General features: G+C 35.1%; 1 protein-coding gene across 2 annotated transcripts in view; it reads left to right on the forward strand.

The window, feature by feature from the left end:
- Positions 1-16,343, forward strand: part of LOC115436532 (cAMP-specific 3',5'-cyclic phosphodiesterase 4B-like) — a 122,867-nt gene that overhangs the window by 32,413 nt on the left and 74,111 nt on the right. For both annotated transcript variants that reach the window (XM_030159397.1, XM_030159398.1), the window contains exon 2: positions 7,617-7,771. In XM_030159397.1, the coding sequence (XP_030015257.1) occupies positions 7,730-7,771 (42 nt within the window). In that variant the 5' untranslated portion in view covers positions 7,617-7,729. The remainder of the gene's footprint in view (positions 1-7,616; positions 7,772-16,343) is intronic.

Here is a 16,343-nt window from a genome sequence, read left to right on the forward strand (position 1 = left end):
AAGAACGTATTATACTCATAATCATTTTTTTTTTCTTGGCAGTATCAAAGAGTCTACTTTTTAATAGTTAAATTAAAGCCTTAAGGCCACAAGTCTTCATTTCCTTTATGGTTTAGTTGCAAAATAAGGTTGCTTTGTTTTGTTGTTTCCTCTCCTGCTGATGACATACACCTCATACAGCGATCCCAGCTTTACGAAATCCAAAACGAATCCTTCCAATCTGCATTTTGAGTGGTGCCTCATGACCGTGCATTCTCTTACAAGCTTCACACGAAGAAGTAATTATTTGTCGAGGCTCAGACGGCTGCTGTGGGGATGTCCCAACGCTAGGGTCGGAAGGGTAAGAGGTCACTTGAAGCTTGTTTGTCTGAGAGGAGGAGGCTCGGGAGCATTTTGAATCCTGTGTTTCTTATCCTAATGTGTTCTCTGTTAAAGTGGTCTTGGTCTTGCCTTTCACAGTCTCATGGGGATTTCACATTAATGGATGGCTTGACAGAACCCTGCCCTTTCCACAAATGAAAGAAAAAAACTGTTGACACGAGGAAAAATTCCTGGAACGGTTAAGATTTTTTGTAAATGACAAGCAGTAATGTTGCTAGGGTCTTTACAAATGTATCCCTTTTGAGTGTCAGTGCAATATATAAAAGAAAAATAAATGATAGATGGAGAAAAAAAAAGAGTTAAATTCTCTCTGGATGGTTGGGCTTACATGGTCTGTCTAGAAAATTATTGTGATTGTTAAATGCTGCAACACAAAATGCACTTTTCTGAATTGTACAATAACTGAAAATGATTTAGTATAAGGCTAAATAGGGACAAAACCTATAGATGAATCAAATTACACCTTATTTTGAGAGTAACATTCAAGCAAAAGTGCTGGATCAGTTGGGTTGAACCCTGTAAAGCCTGAACCATTAAATCATTGACAGAAAATTCCAGTTCTTTTGAAACTAGACCCTTTATTGGTCCTTCTGAACAACAAAAAAAATTTTCTTCAAATATCAATTTCCATATGAGTTTAAATTTTGTATCATATTTGATACATCAGGTCTCAATGTTATATTATTATTATTATTATTATTATTATTATTATTATTATTATTATTATTATTATTATATTTTTTTAACAAACAAAAACATAATATAACACAAACATGTCTAACAAATTGGTAATTCCTTTTCAAAACTGGCAAAGTTCTACCTCCTTCCTCATTAATGACAGTCTTGTGTCACTGGAGAAGCCTCTGAATGAATGCCTCCCCCCTGGTGGATTATCTGTGTATTGCATGTATCTAATTGTATACATCAGGTTTTTCAAGAAAAAATATCACACTGATCATGTAGAGGGCTTCAAAACTCATGTATCAAATATGATACGTTTGGCATTATAGGGTTAAACCTGTAGATTCACATCATACCCATTTACAACAGTGAATTTTGCACATTTTTGTACAAATAATAATGCAAAGCAAGCCACTGAAAAACTTTTTTTTTTTTTCTATTTCCGTGATCAAAATACCAAGAATGAAAATTATTAGAAAAATATTACAGAGATGTAGTGTGGTTTGATATTTATGAAGTTGTGCTGCTTTATCTGTGTGGTGGATAGATTCAGCCATCATTAAAACATTTGGATGGGAAACTGTTAAAATGTGCTATGTTGCCTGGAGCTTCACATTAGTCCAGTCCTTTGAGACACCATAACCTTCAGACTAACTTTTGAGAAACAAACTATGTACGACAACTCAGTGCACAATAAATGGTCTCTTAGAGGCTGACAACTCCCCTAAATACTGGCCAAAAAAACCCAAGAACAACACGACAGCAGAGTTTATTAAGCCTCTGGGGGATGGTGTACAGGGTGGAAGTGGGTGTCTTGAAAGTCTTCAGAAATATTTGATCACACCCAGTGTTACATGGAATGATTTGACCTTTAATGTTTGTCATCTTTGCTTGTTTTTCTAAATGAATCGTCATCCACGTTCCATTCATCCAATGGTTAACCTTTATGGAAAAAACATGACAGTTGAGAGACTGTAATTTGGAAAAATGTACGTTAAGTGTTCTGTCGAGTGTTCGAGCAATCAGTACGAAGGCTGGTCAATGTATTACAACTTGTCCTATTTGGGATGTAGTAATTTTCCATGTCATGATGAAAATCGGGAACAAATTGTTATGTTTTGGCAGCATTAGATAGCTTTTCACTTTTCAGGCTTTCTCAAATGTCTCTTTGCCCTCTCACAGACACATTCATCCTAAATGGGCCAAGTACCAAGGGAAATGTGCTCTTTTATGTGTCATGTTGTGGGCTATTTGATGGTAGGATAGCAAGTATATTTACTGTACTGTACTGTATTTTCTGTCTTTGAGCTTTTGAGTCCACTTTTACATGCATTGGTTTGTGTGACATGTTTACTGTCAGTCTAAAGTCAGTTTTTTGGGACATCTTGTGCATCTTTGTCTCACAACTTCAAAATGTAACACTATAAAAAAGTGTAGATGTTTATCACCATTCAGGCAAGAAATGTTAAAATGGGGTGGACAACACGGATAGATATAGGCAGAATGCTGATAGAGGATGTATAATTTGGGAATAACAAAGATTTTACAGGGGTCATATTTTGCTAAACCTACTTTTATTAGTCTTTGGTACATTTATTTGTGAATTTGGGGACCTTAATAGTTCAAAAAGTTTGAATTTGAACCCTCCAGGTGCTGCAAAGCTATCTTTATATTGATTTTGGCAGAAATTTAGTTGATTTCTACAACCTGTTTTAATTCCTGCTTAATTTGTAAGGGATATAACTAGTTACGTCACGATATTTGCACATATAAGGTCAAGACCTCCAACGAATATTTCTCCAAGTACAACATAATTGTTTGTCAGCAGCAGCGGTTGTAGTAAAAACTGAAAATATGTCCAAACTTCGAGCCGATTACCTAAAATGTTGAGTTGTTGGTTGAATGGGACAGAGCAGCACAGCCAACAACCTGGAGGGGGTGGGGCCTGAAGTGGCTCATTTGCATTTAAAGGACCAGCACTCAAAATGACCTTTCTGGTGTCATTACTCAGAAATAGGGTTGTAGATGGACCTGTGGAGTTGAATTAATGAAGAATTCAGACCCAATCAGAGCATTTACAGTTTATGTAGACTACAGGCAAATGTTTTAAAATGCATAATTTCATTTAAAAAAAAAAAGAAAAGCAAAATATCACTCCTTTAAGTCATTTATCACCATTTATTGTAAAATTATATTCTTTATTTTGGGGTTTTTTCAGTGAAAATCAGGAATCTTACTATTAATTTTCTGATCATGTAGCTGTTCATAAAACCATTTCATAATTCCATTTTAAAAAAACAAAATATCACTCCTTTAAGTGATTTATCACCATTTATTGTAAAATTATGTTCTTTTATTTATTTATTTATTTTTTTCAGTGAAAATCAGGAATCTTCCTACATTTAATTTTCTGATCATGACCAAAATAAAGATTGAAATGCACAACAAATTAATATAAAGCCTATAATAAATAACTTACAGACCAAAAGTATGCGAAATGCAGTGCTTTCAATATCCTTGCAACTGTTATGCTTCTTTTCCACTGTTGGTATGAGCTCAACTTGCCTCAAATTGGCACGTCCTAGCTTGGTTTGCAACATTTTCACTCCATGCATAGTATTTGCTCAGTGCTGCTGGTCTGCACAGCAATGCAGCATTAAACTGTTATGATGTCATCTTCTGTGCAAGTGCAGCTACAAGTCATATAACAGTGTAGTAGAATAGAACTTAAAAATTCATTCATTCATTCATTTTCTGAACCCACTTTATCCTCACTAAGGTCACTGGAGCCTATCTCAGCTACTTATGGGCGAAGGCGGGGTACATCCTGGACATGTTGCCAGTAACTTAAAACTTGATTGGTTTAAAAATTAAAAAAAAAATAAAATAAAAATAAATTATAATTAGATTAATGAGATTTTGCATGGTGAAATTATACTGTAGCTGCTTACACTTTAATTCTGTTGCCAATTTATGAAAATAGAGCTGACTTCAAAATTTGCGCCAGCGGGCTTGGAGATTTCCCACCAAGTAAATTAGCTTAGTATTCCACTCTGCAACGTGATCCCACATGCATGTAGTGACAATTCTGTACTGACCAGTCCATGTTTAGTATTGCTTTGGAAACTTAGTGAAAGTGGGACTAAAAATATCTGATATCGCCTGACGGTTCCTGTTCTCACGCAGTGAAAATGCCAAAAAATTCATACCAAATAGAGGCGAGTTGAGCTGATACTGGCACTGGACACAAATAAAACAAATGTAAGCAAAAATGGCAGGCATAATTGTCCTGAAAATAAGATAATTTAGCTGTTGTAACATCGGTGGGATACTGCCACCGGTCCTTTTAGTCAGCTCATTATTTCTGATCGGAGTTGTGTCTGCAATAAAGACTTAAACAAATATTTTTATTTTCTTTTTCTTGTCTTTACAGCAGGCCAAAAAAGAAAGTGACACAAAATGGAATAAATGAACATTTTTATCACTGAAGAGTAAAGATGTAAATAAACTTGCTAGCCTAGCAACATTAATACTACAACAATCCATGATGCAGTGGTATTCAGCTCATTAAAACGAATGTATGTCTTTGAGGGACGGAGAGGTGTAGGAGAGAGAAGTGAAACTCTGATGCCAGCACATGAACATATTTATGCTACTGATATATTATTGAGAACTTCCTCTTCCTGCTGAGATTTGAACCTTTGGCTTAAGCTCTTAACAGTCTCTGCATCTTACAGTTGCTCAAAACATATTTAATCATGTAAAGCCTGAACCATTAAATCATTGACAGAAAATTCCATTTCTTTGAAACTAGAGCCTTTATTGGTCCTTCAGAACAACCAAAAACATTTTTTTTTTTTCAAATATCAGTTTCCATGTCTGAGTTTAAATTTTGTATCATATTTGATAGATTGGGTCTCAATGCTTAAATATTATTATTTTTGAACAAGCAAAAACATAATATAACACAAACATGTCTTACAAATTGGTAATTCTTTTTCAAAATTGGAAAAGTTCTGCCTCCTTCCTCATTAATGATAGTCTTGTAGTGTCACTGGAAAGGCCTCTGGTAAATTAATTCCTCCCCCTGGTGGATTATCTGTGTATTGCATGTATCTAATTGTACGCATCAGATTTTTCAAGAAAAAAAGTCACACTGATCATGTAGAGGGCTTCAAAACTCATGTATCAAATATGATACATTTGACATTATAGGGTTAAGTGCTGTGTGATCATCTATTGTTTCCCCTCTGACATTTCAGCTGTTTTATACAGAATACTAAGGGCTAGGGGTGTGTATTGGCAAGAATCTGGCGATACAATACCAATCACAATACTAAGATCACGATATGATTTATCATGATATATCATGATACTGTTAAAAAGGCCATTTTCTTTTCAGGTTTCTTTTTTAAAATGATTATTTCCTTGAAGAATTGAATTACACCAGAAATATGCACAAATACTAAACACATTTTTACTTGATCAGGACAGGATCTAATGCTATATCACAACATTTTCCTGTGTTAAAACTTAAACATAAATAAAGTAATAAAATGAGTGTTAAATAATAATAAATAAAATATAAACAAAAAAACTAAAATGAACTTCCACAATATCTGCATTTGAATAAATACCAAAAAATATCAACACAGTACTTTTTATTATCGATACAGTATTGTGAAATGAATGAATTGCAGAACCGATATTGTCTTACACCCCTACTAAGGGCACTGGGAATCTGCACATACAGGTGTTTGTTGTAAAAGCTTCAAACAGGACAGGGTTGTGCAGCTAACAAATGCCTAGTTCATGCCACATGAGTTGACAGCGGCTGAAAAACACTAACATCGTCTGTCACCAAAAGTGCTACTTTGATTTATTTATTTTTTCTCAGAAGGACACAGTGCCTGTTAAATGTGGGGTAATGTGGGGTTGACATGGAGAAATCAATAGTGAGTGACATGGAAAATATTGATTTATTTCTGTCACATCTATTAGTCACTCATGTCTGCCTGACGGTGGTTTTCTGCCAGCTGTGGTTGTTCTATAATTGACGAGTCTATGTGTGTGCACACAAAAAGACCTACAGACACAAACAATACACACTATATCCCATACCTTATTTATAAGAGGATAGAGCACTACGACTCCTAAGGAGCATAGTTTTAGATTTTTTTCATGCAATGTTTTTACTACTTATTTATTTATTTATTTATTTATTTATTTATTTATTTATTTATTAGGGACAGTGCATATTAATGAACATCTACAATAATTGCATCTGTAAATATGCCAGATTGTAGCAGCAGTGGTAATTTCCATCTGTAGTCCTTAGGCAGGTGACAGGAAAGACAGTTGACAAAGAGGCAAAACATCATAAAAACACACAGAACAACACAGTGAGGATGATCTACTGATGGTCACAGGCTTGGTTTTCCTTCATCCAATGTTTAAGTTGTGATTTGATGGAAGCATATGATTGTGAGTCTCTTATGTTGAGTGGTAATCTGTTCCAATATTCAGTTCTAGTGACTGAAAGTGTAGTTTGTCCAAAAGTAGTGCACCTGCATGGCACCTCACAGTCTCCTCGAGCTGTGGCCCTGGTGACCATCCCAATGACAGAGCGGGATTTGATAAAATCTGTCAAGGGAGGAGGGGCAAGTCCTTGCAACACTTTAAATATCAGGCATTCAGAAATGAGAAATTTGAGAACAGGCTGCTTTTAAAGGGACAATTATGAAAAATAAATTCATAAATAAAGGGATAATTGTGAAGCTAAGATTCCAGAATTAACTCCAACTATTATTAGAGAAGGGCAGCATTTTTACAGCATTGTGCAAATTACCTAAAGGAATATTTTACCATTATATGTCTTTTTTTATGTCCAGCTATAACAGAGCTCCCAACTCTCCTTTTTGTTTGATTTGGTAAGGAGATCAATTTTCATCTGTAATAATGGACTACATTAACATCATCGTAAGCTTATGGTATAATTATTGATGCATATTTTTGAGTATTTAATATGAATACAGGTGCATGCGATGTATGCAGTGTTGTCACTAATGGATCTACTCTTTGACAGAAGCCCCCAATCCCGGCCAATTAGTTTAAAATTGTTAATTTAGATCAGCATTTTTAAAATTCACAAAATTATTAAAATTAAGAAATTTATATTTATCTAAAACAATGCAGTGGTGGAAATTAAATGAGATATTTGCAATGGTTAGACATTTTTATTTTGCTGTTTTTACCTTTTTTTTTTTTTTTTTTTCTGGCAGTCTCCCTACAGTGTTAGCACAACTTGTTTAAACTCGTAAGTGCTGAGATAGAAAATCCATCACAGTAAATGTGATGCTTTTACGCAAAGATGCCCCGTGTGGACTTGTTAAATGGCAGCACCGCATTACCAAGCCTGTGCAAAAACCCTGATAACAATGGCAGACATGATGCTGACTGCAAGGGAGGCAGAATAACTTTTGAAAGTGGTTACTTTAGCATTGTCTCTTCCCTCCCTCCCCTCCCCTCCCCTCCTCCCTTCTTCCCACGTGCAGGCGTACTGGTGAGGCTGCCCAGAGCCGGAGAGGCAAAGAGGGAAGATCTGTGTTTTCAGAGAGGAGGATCAGAGACGGAGAGAAAAACAGAGTTTGGCTGAACATCCCTCAGGATGAAGAAAAGCAGGAGTGCACAGGGGGTTACACCAGGCGATGTGAGTATTGATTTTTCCGACCATCCATCTGTGCAACCTTGAATCCATCCATGCATTCATTATACAGCCACTCATGAGTTCATTTTATCTGCAGTTCCTCACGTCTGCAAAGTTTGCAGGCTGATTCTCCAGTTCGCACAGTTACTGTAAATTTTATAGCATTCATCTCCTCTTGTTTACCCTTCCACACAAATACACAACGATCGGTCTTGGATAACCAGTAAGGTGCAGTACGTCTGTGTGGTGGTCGGTGACTCATAAACAGATGACTGTACTGTACACAACAGACCGCTATCCAGCAGGACACACTGCAGAGAGAGAGAGAGAGAGAGAAGTGTGTGTGTGTGTCGGACCAGAGATGAGGGTGAAAGATGGAGTGTTGTGTGTTCGAGGTAGAGTTTAGAAGTGATGCACAGTGTAGACGATGAAAAAAGAGAGAGAAGTAGAGGGACAAAATAGAAGGGCAAAAGGTGTTAAAAGACAATTTGTGCCAGAGGACAGTCAGGGCAAAGACTAAATGGAAACGGGGATCAGATCGAGGAAGGAGGACGGGGGATAAGAGGAAAAGGACAGGGATCTAACAGAGAGGCCCATCTGTTTCTCCTCTCTGCCACCAATGTTTATGACTGAGCAGGCAGGCGAGATCATTTACTTTGACATTGTCATAGTAGAGTTCAAAACCCAGCTACATCCTGAACCAACAAAGTTTTCCTGTTGTGACTAGCCTACACCCCCCCCTCCCCCTCCCCCTGCATAACTCATAGCTGGATAGTTACTGATAATTTATGACAATGCAGCAACTTTTGTCAGTCAAGAGATTAATTTCAATTTATAGAGAAATGTATGCTTTAACCCTTTCATGCATAGTGGTCACTACAGTGGACAGTTATTCTCCAGCTGTTCTCTTGTATATTCATGGGTTTTGTTGTTTTAGTTCCATATCAGCCAACACAGTGGACACTTATGCACCATCCCATACACTAACATTCATACCATTACTGTAACTTTGCTGTTCTTTTATCTAAATCAGTTGTTAATTGTTATTAGATTGTAATTAACACTTTTTTTTTTTCATATTATCTGAGTGAGTAATAACTAGTATTAGAGTATGTTAAAATGTGAGAAAACATCAAATTAGCAGCATTAACCTCCTGAGACCCAGGAAAGTGAAAATTTTAGCTTTTTTCCATTAAACAATTATCTTGATTGGAAACTACAACAGGTTTTTTTTTTGTTAGTTTTTTTTCCGAGACATTTTTTAAATAATTAAAAAAACAAAACAAAAAACGTAATGTCCTTTACAATAGACAACATTTTTTTAAGTAAAACTGTCAAACTTTTGTCCCCTACAGAGGACAAAAATGAATTGCTGGGTCTCAGGAGGTCAAAAATGCTTTTATTTCATAGTTTTCACACAGTATGTCAGTAAATGCATGTTTCTTTGCTTAAAAAATTAAATGAACGGTGTTCAGCTGAGTGGACATTTTTGTAGCACCATGGAAAATAGGTTCATAACATAAAAAAACAACAACAAAAAAATCACATTGCTTTTTTCATTCCTAAAGAGGAATAAAAACACTCAGGAAAAAAATCTTGATTAAGGTTCTCATAATTCATGCATGAAAGGGTTAATTCACACTAATGGTCAGTAGTGTCAGGACTGATATATGACTGTTTTTACTCATGCCAGGAGTAATGTAGCCAAATGAAACTTAATGAGCGCCCAAAATGCTTACGTCACTCTTTCATACATTTTACTTTCACTGTGAGAAATTTGAGAGCAGGCTGCTATTAAAAGGACAATTGTGGAAAAAAAAAAAAAAAAAGAGAGGGATAATTCTGAGGCTGAGATTCCAGAATTAACTCCAACTGTTATCAGAGAAGGGTAGCATTTTTACAGGATTGTTGAAACTCGTAAGTGTTGAGATAGAAAATCCATCACAGTAAATGTAATGCTTAGCTTGCAATGCTTGTAAGGAAGAGTACGTAGTGATGCAGAGTATTTTAAACCAGAACCATCGTTAACTTAATGATGGAGTTAATTCCAAAATCTGAGGATATGTCAGTATTACATATTCAAAAAGGACAATTTTAAATTAAGCAAAAACTAACACATTTATGAATTTAATTTGAGTACAATGCACTAAACCAGGGGTGTCAAAGGAATATTTTGCCATTATGTTTTTTTTTTTTTATGTCCAGCTATAACAGAGCTCCCAACCTTCTTTTTTATTTGAATAGAATAGAATAGAATAGAACAGAATAGAATAGAATAGAATGCCTTTATTGTCATTATACATATGTACAACGAAATTGTAAGGGACAACTCTCTAGTGGTGCGTAGTGTAAACAGTTTAAAGAAGAAAGAAAAGAGTAAATTGGGTAAGGAGATCCATTTTTATGTGCATCAGTAATAATGGACTACATTACCATGATCATAAGCTTACAGTATAATTACTGACACATATTTTTTGAGTATTTAATATGAATACAGGTGCATGGAATGTATGCAGTGTTGTTACTAATGGATCTACTCTTTGACAGAAGCACCAAATCCTGGCCAATTAGTTAAAAATGGTTAATTTACATCTACAAACCATGATGCTCCAGTGGTGTTAAGCTCCTGGCTGCACAAGATATGCCATCTGTGCGCTTGCCTGCATTATAGGGAACCACTTCAAGGTCTTCATGTTTACACCAAGCAAAAGCACTCTCGGTGATCTCCTTTATGTGCAAGTAAGAAAAAAATGCACTTCGTTTAATGACCTTTGCATGTTGTCACTTCCATAAACTGTTCAAAGTAGGTCACCACTTGGTTTATCATGGGACTGAAGCAGGTTCTAATTGGACTAAACCTGATAAATTACTGACTAAATATACTTTGGTAGTAAAGTCCATATGTGGGAAACACTAACAGTCTCTTTAGGGGACTTCAGACATTTTTGTGTTTACTGTTGTGTTTATCGTTCCTCTCAGAGATTACCTGTCCTTCGATATAATTGACACAAAACACAGTCTTTGGGTGAATCTACTGCTTTTTTGTCAAGTTGGACTAAGTATACTCGATGTATTGTTGTTGTAGTGTAGTTTTGTTTTTGTTTTTTTTATTTCGAGCACATAGAATCATCAGATAACAAAGAACCATACAACATGGTCTAACGAAATTTTCCTGCGCTCGAAAAGGAGTGGGAAGAAGTATAATTTATTGACTCCCACCCCCTTTTCACAAAATAATAATTAAATTAAATCCGCTTCCTTTGCTTTGTTAGCACACCTTTTCTTCTGTATGTTTTTACAATAACACAAAACATCCACACAAACCATTCACATACACTATTTTGTTAAATGCTATTGCAAGACAGGATGAGCTAGGGCTAACTGGTTAGCATGATAGCTTCTGTAGACAACTTTCATTACATTGACTTGTTTGCCAAAATTGATTGTTGATCACTTTACATAATTTTATGTTTTAAACTAAAAGGTTTGCCCTTATATTACACTGGGTTACAAAAAAATGTTTTTTGCAAGTTATCTAGGTTTTTTTCAACTGAATTAGGACCATTTTGCACCGCTAAATCCAAAAATGACATCTGTTTTTCTCAATCAGGTCAGGTTTTTTTTGCTAATTTGATTTTGAAAAATTTGATCTTCTCACAAAATTGATTACATTTTTGTGACTTTATCAGTTCGTTTTTTTTATATAGTTCTCACCCAAAATAGGTTTTAAGCGAAAAAAAATCATTTGATCACTTGATTCCTGTTAGGTACAATGGTGTATTCACCGCAGATGTAGCAGAATACGTCAGGCTTATTTTTGCAAGATCTTCTAGTCGAAGCCATTTCATTCACCTGTAATATTAAAAAAAACCATTAATCATAAATTGGCAAAAGTAAAATCTTCAGAACTCGTTTATTGCAAGAAATATGAAAGAATTTTGTATCATATGATGTGAAAATGCCCTTAAATGCAAAAATGTTAAAAAGCCAATATGTAGCATAGTTCAGAAAGTTGACCTGATTGAGCAAAATTAATGTGATTTTTGGATTCAGCACACCAAAATGATCCTAAATCAGCTCAAAAAACTTAAACAATAAATTTGTTGTTGACCAGTGTTATTTCATGATTCGTGTATCTGTGTGTAAAATAATGCTACTTTAATAGGTTCCACATTGTTGTTGTATCCGCTTATTAAGCCACAACCCCATTTCCTGTTTACATGACATCATTTCCTGCTTCCTGTTCTACTTATGTTCATGGGTCTGTGTTCAGTATGCTGCATTAATGTGTCCCTGAGTTCTTAAAGTACATCCAGTTCCCATTTTACCCCCTTCCATGTGATGATATAGAGCAGAGGAATGGAGTTGCTAAGTAAAGTTGCATTTATTAAATGAATGAGATCAAAGCTAGCATTTACCACATTAGCTTACTATATTAGTTCTGACTGCATATACTGAAGAGCCTCATTTTTATAGTTTCCGCTAATAGAGAATGAGGCTTTTTTTTTTTTTTAGGTGTTTCACATCCTCTCAGCCCTTTATTTGTGTTGTATAGTTCATTAGAGGGGAAATAAAGTAATACTTTATCTAAACACATTGAGCTGAGCACAAAGGGAAGTAATGCACTGTTATTTTGGAGGAGCTTAACGCTTTCATGCATAGCGGTCACTACAGTGGACAGCTATTCTACAGCTGTTCTCTTGTATATTCATGGATTTTGTTGTTCTTTTTGTTGTTGTTTTTTGTTTTGTTTTTGTTTTTTTACATATATCTTTATTAAAGTTTTAAGACACTACATGTCTTTTCTGACGTGAATTGGTAACATTATGTAGATCTCTTCTGAGGATAAACCCCCAGAATCACAAGCCCTCCCCACAGTTTTCACACAATTTATCAGTAAATACGTGTTTCTATGCGTCAAAAATTAAACGTGTGGTGGTCCAGCTGAGTGGATATTTTTGCAACTTCATGAAAAATAGGTTCATAAGAATTTTTTGTCATTATTACTTTTTTTTAATGTATTTTAACTTTTTTTTTTTTTCAGAAGGAAATTTCTATCACATTGTTTGTTTGTTTTTTCATGCCTAAAGAGGAACAAAACACTCAGGAAAAAAATTTGATTAAGGTTCTCATAATTCGTGCCTGAAAGGGTTAAACAGTACTTAAAACACTCATAATCATTATCTACTATTAATAAAATGCGGACTATGGAAAATTGCACAAATAACTGTATATGAATTGAATAAATGAATCCTAATTGTTTTTAGTTATTGTCAAGTCAAACAATGCAGATGACCAGAGCCCATTGTTTTGTGTCAGAAAGCCTTTTAAAGGAGGGATATTTAGCTTTTTTAAAATGGAATAATGCATTTTAAAACATTTCCCTGTGGTCTACATGAACTGTAAATGTTCTGCTTGGGTCTGAATTCTTCATTAATTCAACTCCACAGGTCCCATCTTCAACAATATTTGTGAGTAATGACACCAGGAAGGTCGTTTTGAGTGCTAGCCCTTTAAATGCAAATGAGGTACTTCATGCCCCACCCCTTCCAGGTTGTTGGCTGTGCTGCTCTGTTCCGTTCAAATAACAACTGAACATTTTAGGGTATCGGCTTGAAGTTTGGACATATTTTCAATCTGGACTACAACCGCTGCTGCTGACAAACAATTATGTCGTACTCGGAGAAATGTTCGTCGGAAGTCTTGACCATATACAGGGTGGGGAAGCAAAATTTACAATGAACATTTAGTTGTTTTTTCTCAGCAGGCACTACGTCAATTGTTTTGAAATCAAACATATATTGATGTCATAATCATACCTAACGCTATTATCCATACCTTTTCAGAAACTTTTGCCCATATGAGTAATCAGGAAAGCAAACGTCAAAGAGTGTGTGATTTGCTGAATGCACTCGTCACACCAAAGGAGATTTCAAAAATAGTTGGAGTGTCCATAAAGACTGTTTATAATGGAAAGAAGAGAATGACTATGAGCAAAACTATTACGAGAAAGTCTGGAAGATACTATTAAAGAAGAATGGGAGAAGTTGTCACCCGAATATTTGAGGAACACTTGCGCAAGTTTCAGGAAGCGTGTGAAGGCAGTTATTGAGAAAGAAGGAGGACACATAGAATAAAAACTTTTTCTATTATGTCAATTTTCTTGTGGCAAATAAATTCTCATGACTTTCAATAAACTAATTGGTCATACACTGTCTTTCAGTCCCTGCCTCAAAATATTGTAAATTTTGCTTCCCCACCCTGTATGTGCAAATGTCGTGACGCAACAAATTAAGAAGGAATTAAAACAGGTTGTAGAAATACACTTGATCTTTGCCAGAATGAATATAAAGATAGCTTTGCAACACCTGGAGGGTTCAAATTCAAACCTTATAAACTATTAGGGTCCAAATAAACAAATAAATGAACCAAAGACTAATAAAAGTGGGTTTAGCAAAATATGACCCCTTTAATTGAAGCTTTGAGGACAGAAATCAGCAAGGCCAAATAAAATACCAAGATCGGACAATGTCTCAAGGAAAAACCTTCTCATAATCACCATCATGCACATATATGGTGAAGTTTTGCAAGCGTTGGTATGTAGAGCAGCTATGAGAATGCCCTTCATATGCATCCATCGTCATCGGTGTTTACATAAGTGATGTGTCTGTCAAGTCTCAGAAGGATTTATGACAAGCCCACAGACTTACAGGAGACAAGGTTGAAAACAGAATATTCAGTGTCCATGATGAGTAAAGGGTAAATATATAGAGTGTCATTCAGAGGTAATCTGAGTAACATTCATGATATCAGTTTGTTGGAGTTACCATTTAGTTTTTTGTTCAAAGTTAATTTACTTTTTTGTTTGGTAATTTATTATTTTTTGCTAATTGTTTATTTTTGATTGTTTGCTTTTTTGTTTGTTTTATATTTAAAATATATTTTTTGACTTTCAGGGTTATTACTTTGATTCTTTAGTACTTAGCACCTTTTGTTTTGTTTTTCTTATCGGTTTAGAACTGTGTTTTTCAACCGTGAGGTCGCCTGGAATTCAAATGGGGTCGCTTGAAGCTTTTAGTAATTGATAAAAAAACAAACAAACAAAAAAACCCAAAAACTTACTAATAAAAAAAAAAAAATGTATGGTGAGTTGAGAGAGATAATCACCATACATGAAAGACATGACAAACTCTGAAGCTGAAACTGAAGCACTGTGGTTCTGTTTATCTTTCAAATGTTCATTGTGGTCAGTTTCAGATGCTGCAGCTCTTTCATAATTCATAGTTTGAGTTCTTGTTTGTTCAGTATTAATTGTCAGCCTTGTAAATCTAAGCTGGACTGACTGTACATATCCTGACCAAGGAAAAACAAATCCCCCCTTTGTGCAGTAATCTACACCTGGCTTTTCTGCCTCCGTCCATAATAATATGCATTATATAAACTAAATGTTGTCTAAAATTAATGTTTATTTGCAACATAGTATAGCAAACTATTACATGATGAAAAAAAAAAATAATTTTAGCAAATAAAAAGTCTGTTTTGAATGTCTGGGGTCACCAGAAATTTGTGATGTTAAAATGGGATCACGAGCCAAAAAAGGTTGAAACCACTGGTTTAGACTGTGGGCATAAATAGGCAGCACCAAGGGAGACCAGCATGCACCTGGGTGGGCCTATGTTTTGTTTTTGTTTTTTTTTACCAGTCAGTCAATCAGCATGACAGGATGAGCAAGAGAGAAAGCAAACAGGCCTTAATTATTGTTTGCCTGCAAAACCTGAAAATAAAACATCTGAAATACATTAATGGAATGGACTTTGTCTTTTTGACTGCATAAACCACAAACTCATGGTGCATCTAGTGGTTATTTGAGTTATGGAAAAGTCTTAAGTTCAGTCACTTTTTAAGTTGGTTTGCTTTTAAGTTGGTTTTGATTTTGATGACAAATAGTCACAGTTTAAAAAAAGTGGTGTGATATTTAAGTGACTTTTTCTTTCTATTGTCGTTAACTCAAGCATGACTCAAAAATAATTCTTTACTAAAACTCTATATAACTGGAAAAATATATTCACAACATACAGATATTTAAGCTTACATTCTGCATTTGTGTTGACTAATTAAAATATACATTTTTGTGATCCAGGCATATTTTCATGAGTTTCAAAGACTAAAAACTAGCATTAGTACAGATGTATTTTTTCCTGTTTACTGTTATGCTAAGTACTGTTGTGGCTCAGGAGGTAGAATGGGTCATCCACAAACCAGAGGGTTGGTAGTTCAGTCCCCCTCTACATGTTGAAGTGCCCTTGAGCAAAACTTGTTCGAAGTGGCTATTTCACTGGTGTGTAAATGCGACACATTGTAGGCTGCTTTGAGTACCACCATTGTAGAAAAGCCCTATTGAAATGTAAGATAATCTACTAGTTACTGTTATGCAAAGCTGAAACCAAGAAGAACAATTTATATAATAGCTTTTGAATTATGTATTTTGTTTAGTTGTTGTTCAAACAATATTGTATTTCATGAGAAAGACATGTTCCTTTACAGACTTCTGCTATACTGTTCTATTGAATGCTCA

This window comes from Sphaeramia orbicularis, chromosome 17 (assembly GCF_902148855.1).
Source record: "Sphaeramia orbicularis chromosome 17, fSphaOr1.1, whole genome shotgun sequence".
Taxonomy (NCBI): Eukaryota; Metazoa; Chordata; class Actinopteri; order Kurtiformes; family Apogonidae; genus Sphaeramia; species Sphaeramia orbicularis.